Source organism: Centroberyx gerrardi, chromosome 8 (genome assembly GCF_048128805.1).
Source record: "Centroberyx gerrardi isolate f3 chromosome 8, fCenGer3.hap1.cur.20231027, whole genome shotgun sequence".
NCBI lineage: Eukaryota > Metazoa > Chordata > Actinopteri > Beryciformes > Berycidae > Centroberyx > Centroberyx gerrardi.
Window position 1 is genome coordinate 20435615 of NC_136004.1, and position 5305 is coordinate 20440919.

Sequence of the window (5305 nt, forward strand, 5' to 3'; positions counted from 1 at the left end):
TCTCTCGGCCAGGTTTAGTTCCTGGGAAGTCTGCTTTTTCTCCATCAGAGTATCTCTCTCTGTCTGTGTGCGTGTGTGTGTGTGTGTGTGTGTGTGTGTGTGTGTGTCTTACAGTAGCTGTTTAACGCATTACCAGGATTCCAAGATTTTTCTGCACTTCCAAAATCTTTATTTAGTTGTGTGTAAACTCTGGAAAGTGGTAGCCTGCTCCTCCCAAGGTCGTTTGTCCGTGCTAATGGGGGTCATGAGATGATCTCACCAAAACCCTGCAGGAACTTGGAAAATAAGAGCGAGTGTGAGAAACTCTGAGCTCGTATATTAACTTCCGCTTTATGTTGACATCATATAATGACATGTCAAAGGCCGTGCTTTTTGAACTGCGTATATTAATCTAACAAAACATGTGAAAAATGATACTGTGGGTGTTAATTTACAACTGCATTATATTACATATGCACACATTCTTATTCCTAAACACACAAATACTGACAACATTGCCTTAAATGCCCTGTTAGCACCGAGGCTTTGCACAGTCATGTTTGCAAAGACGAAACTGGGTCAGTGGAAAAAAAACAAAAACAATGCTGAATATATCCAAATCACTGAGAATCAATTTAATTCATTACATTTGATTTTCTTGTAAATTGCTTATATCAACTTTGTAGAAAGAATACAATACAAGCAAATAAATGTATGATCAAAGACTTGATTCAAAACAGAATAAAATACCCTTTGCAATAGGACAAGTGCACTTCATACAATATCGTCACAGCCAAACTCTACACCAAAATTCATATATTTTATTGTATAATCTTGGGGGGGGGAGGGGGGGGGCAGCTTTATCAACATTTATGCACATGAACAAGTCTCTTTACAGTTAACACCGACAAGAGAAACAACAAAGGCAAAGACTGCAGTCTGTGATATTAAGCAACACTCTTGAGCTGCTTTGTTAACGAGGAATAGGAGGCGGACTGTGTGCTTCGAAGCTGCTGGACCTACGATGAAACAAAGATCTTTGGTGGAAAAGCTCAAACATACATGTTGTTGGTGAAATAGCAGCAGAACGTGTCGCTTTAATGACATTATATCAAGAGTTTCATTCAAAAATGTGATGTCCACCTTTTGAAAAATGCAACACATACTCTTACAAAATTATTGATAGAAAAATATAAAAACAAATAGTTGCTAAAAGGCATGATTAGTCCATTGTTGACAAAAGGATCACACTTTCACAGACTGAATATCTCTATATTTTAGAGATACAGAATTAATTAACCTCAGATTACCTTTTTAAATTGATATATAACATTTTGGAAATGAGCTTTTCATATATTATTGTCCTGGTTCTCTGCATGCTAGCAGTGGGAGATAGTTGCTGATATTCACAAATATTGATTCAGCTACATGACTAATATCATTTAAATAACATATGTGAATTCATTTTTAGGGTGGATTTTCCCTTTAGAGTTGCATTGTGTGATTTACTCACTAGCACCTTCTCCTAGAGAAGAATATCTTTTATTACAGAGAATATTTTACACAACATTGATCACTTAGAACATTGTTTTTCTATACTATAACTGACTCATACAGATGTGTTGAAATATCTTTAGCTTGCAAACCAAGCAACAACTGTCCACCAACTTTGCACCAAACATTCTGTAGCAGTGGAAATAATATTCTGCATTCCCAGTCAGATGTAAATGCTTTGGTATTAGTGGTGTGAACGGGCATTTGCCAATCTCTTTATGAGTATGGCGAAGGAATCGTTGCACCCTCACTGTAAGATGGAAAATGAAACTTGTATAATTTGAGATGACATATTTGTGTGTATTCCAGGGCTGAGGAACAAAAACATGGGTGCGCGCCAAGAAAATAATACTGCACTGTACATTAGTCATGGAACTAACACAACATGTCCTTCACACTACTGTACAACAGGGTCGGTGAAACCAATTGATGCTTACTTAGCAATACAATGGCAGCACACATGCCAGCGATTACTCATAAGGATCATATTCAACACTCTCTAATTTGCCATAGTGACCACAAGCTTGTGACTCAATTATTCTCGATTACTGGCCTCAAGGACTTTACAAAGTCAAGGTTTCCACAGTGATTGAACAAAGTAATTGAAATTCCGAAGGATAGCTATGCCATCACTGACGCTTGAGTCATGAAAAAGTGGGTCATCTCTATAGTAGCAACATCTGTTTTGGGCAAAATGACAAAAATCGCAAAATATAGTCATATAGTCATAGATATTCATCACTGAGGTAGCTGGGTGCTGAAACAGAGAACAAAGAAGAACAAAGCTCACAGTTTCTCTGTTGTCATTTCTTTCTTGCTGTGCCCGACAAAAGTTTTTTTATGTGCCTTTCCCCAATTTTTGAGAGATTTCACAGTTTACTGATGGGGTCTGCGTTCATTATCTGCCTCTGAGCAGTCTGAGAGCCATCTCTTCACTGAGAGTTTCACAGACACTTGAGAGAACTCAGATGCATTTCTCCTCCACTGTTTCAGTGCTGAGTGACACCTGAAGCGATTGGTCTTTTGGGCACGGCTGCAAAGCAATCACAGCTGACAGGTCCTTGATCATATTCGTCCCCTCTCTGCTCTGAACCTCAGTGCTGCCCTGTTCGGACGAATAAGAAGCTTGAGAGTCTCTGACCGATGAAGGTCGGGAACCATGGAGTCCTTCCATGTGGTGACAGCTTCCAGTGAACACCTCACTTCCCTCTGGCAGGTAGAGGAAGGTCTGGGAGCTGCTGGTGACGTCTCGCAGGTCCCGGGACGCCAGAGAGTGAGAGTCCCTGGCAGAGATGATGGAGGAGAGTTGATGAGCGTCTATACAGTGGAAGTTTCCCTGTCTCTGCTGCCTCCGTGCTCCGATCTTACAAAAGAGGCACTTGATTTTCTCAATGAGCTTGAGAAGCACGGCCTTACGGAGCAGGATGTAGATCCAGGGGTCAAGGATGGGGTTGAAGGAGGCGAAGCGTATCGCTCGTAGATCGGGGTTCTTGTCCAACCGCAGCTCCACTGGAGTCTTATACAGCTGGTTCAGAAACACCTGTGCCTGCAAGAGAAGAGTAAATAGTGGTTAAGAGGGTGTATGTGTGTGTGTGTGTGTGTGTGTGTGTGTGTGTGTGCCTACATGCACAGGTGTGTGTGTGAGTGTGTGTGTGCATGTGTGTCTTTAACAGTAAGCATGGGAGAGGCACAAAATGAAAACATGGGATCATGAGAGAGTAGCAGGGAGAAAGTATGAAAGAGAAAGGTAGCTTGACAGAAAGGAGGAAAAGGTTTTTTCATCCAAACAGAAATCTATCTGAACTTTCCTTTTAACCAAGAGCTGAGCAAGAGCAAATGGTCCCTTATACAAAAAGTTTGCATTTGTGCGTAAAAGTACTGTGCGTAAAGCGTGCGTAATGGGTGAAATTTAACCACAGGGAGCTGAGAAAATAGAACTTACAACAAGTGGAATGGAGCAGATGAGCACCACTGCCGACGTGCCTATGAGCAGAATAACCATCTGAATCTCTGCGCCGGCCAGACGCCCAAAGCTGCGGCTTCTCCTCCTCGGGTCCACATTGCGCCCCAGATCCGTTCCCAGCGACATTCTGCGAACGAAGCGCCGGTGCATCCGGATCAAAGCCCCGCACACCAACACGTTACAGATAACAGTGGCGAGAATGAGAATAGAGCTGAACCCGGCGTACATGTAGGAAAAGGCTGCATCGCTGCTCACGTTGCTCCTCCACTCTATAAAGCACCAGGTCTGCGGGTATTGCTTCTTCACTTGTCCAAACCCCATGCTCGGCAAGGCGCAGAAAAGCGCGTTGGAGATGTAGATCGCCAGGAGCGTCAAGCCCGCCAGTCTTTGGTCCACATACTCGTTGTAGAAGTACGCGTGGTTTATGGCCATGTATCTCTCCACCGACATCGCGCATATGATGCTGAGCCCCGCCAGAGAGAAGAAAAGCAAGGTGAATCCAAAATACTGACAGAGCGGGTCCTCACCGGGCCACGAGCCTTTCACATAAGTGGCGATGGTGACCGGACTGGCGAGCAGAGTCCCCAGCAGGTCTGTGACCGCCAGTCCACACACCAGCGTGTAAAACGTGGTCTCTTTCTGTTCTTTGCGCGACTTACACAAAACCACGATAGCTATGACATTCCCGACCACACCGAAGATAAACATGATGGACGGTATGGTCGGGACCATCGTCCTCCCTGTCATCGAGTGATTACTCATTGTAGTGTCCGTCAAACGCAGCCTCAAAAACGTCTGTAACGAATTTCTTAACGCCAATATTTCCACTCCAGAACAGGCAACTTATTACCACTCGAAGGGAGCCAGGCAAACATGATTAAAAGGAAAAAACAGCTTGTATGTATTTTCAAAACTAACTTCTCCAAACTTTCATCCAAGTTCAGTGAATCCTGCGGCTGTTGCTCCAGTCAGCAGTGTCACAGTGTGTCTGCTGTCAGATCCCCAGCTAGGTCTGCAAGACAGAACAAGATTTCACTCACCAGGGCAGAGAGATAAAGGCAGTCAACAGTCCACTGACATGAGTGACTTCATTGAAATGTGGCTCTGCCTTCAAGTTCCCCTCTGCAGGATTCAGTCCCGCCCCTTCGTTTCACGCTCCCACCGCCATTCAGCTCCCAACTGCTCACACCGGTTCAAGAAAAGGCCTTGACTACTGTATATTCACGTCATGTAGCCCGCTATAGAGACTAAACATAATGACACAGAGGCTAACTTAAAGTCAGAGTAAATCTTGCTGTTGAAAAACCTTTAAGTAAAAATCATCATTAATAAATCTGAAATAAAAAGAGCATAAACATAACTAAAATGAAATCTTCAGTCTCCAAAAGAAGCCTAACTGAAACAAATTTTTAAAAATAAATATTTGTAAGCCTATAGTTTCAGTCTTGGCACTAATAATGAATGGGCCCAAATGAACTATCAGTGCATTTACATGGCTTATCCAGAGCAGCTTGAGAGCAGATAAGCTTCACCTCTCTATCACCAAGCAACCAATAGTAAAGAAGTGCATCGTCAGTGTCCTGACAACATTCCTGTGATCCTAGAATAATATAAGAGTGATGTAAGAAAGAAGTGCTAGGGAAAGAAAAAAAAAGCAAAAAACAAGAAGTTAAGAGAGAAGTGGATCGTTTTATTTTTCGAGAAAAGAGCATATGGACAAGATATGAGAGAGAAGGTGATTCAGTGGGAAGAAGGGGATGTGAGATAGCCCACCTCTTGAAGAGATGAGTTTAATGTTGACAAATCAAT

General features: G+C 42.8%; 1 protein-coding gene across 1 annotated transcript; it reads right to left on the reverse strand.

Moving 5' to 3' along the window:
* Window positions 1–227: 227 nt before the first annotated feature.
* Window positions 228–4408, reverse strand: ptger4a (prostaglandin E receptor 4 (subtype EP4) a). The gene is made up of 2 exons (XM_071894772.2): window positions 3476–4408; window positions 228–3079 (listed from the first exon to the last, which is right to left on the reverse strand). The coding sequence occupies exons 1-2, from the start codon at window positions 4256–4258 to the stop codon at window positions 2498–2500; spliced, it is 1365 nt and encodes a 454-aa protein (XP_071750873.1). The 5' UTR covers window positions 4259–4408; the 3' UTR covers window positions 228–2497.
* Between the last annotated feature and the right edge of the window lie 897 nt (window positions 4409–5305).

What these genes read in the sequence shown, in the direction of transcription:
- ptger4a (XM_071894772.2), bottom strand. Translation starts at nt 4,258, where the DNA reads ATGAGTAATCACTCGATGACAGGGAGGACGATGGTCCCGACCATACCG. An exon ending in TCTGCTCCATTCCACTTGTT is followed by an intron (nt 3,080 to 3,475) that starts GTAAGTTCTATT and finishes CTTCTCTTGCAG; the next exon opens with GCACAGGTGTTTCTGAACCA.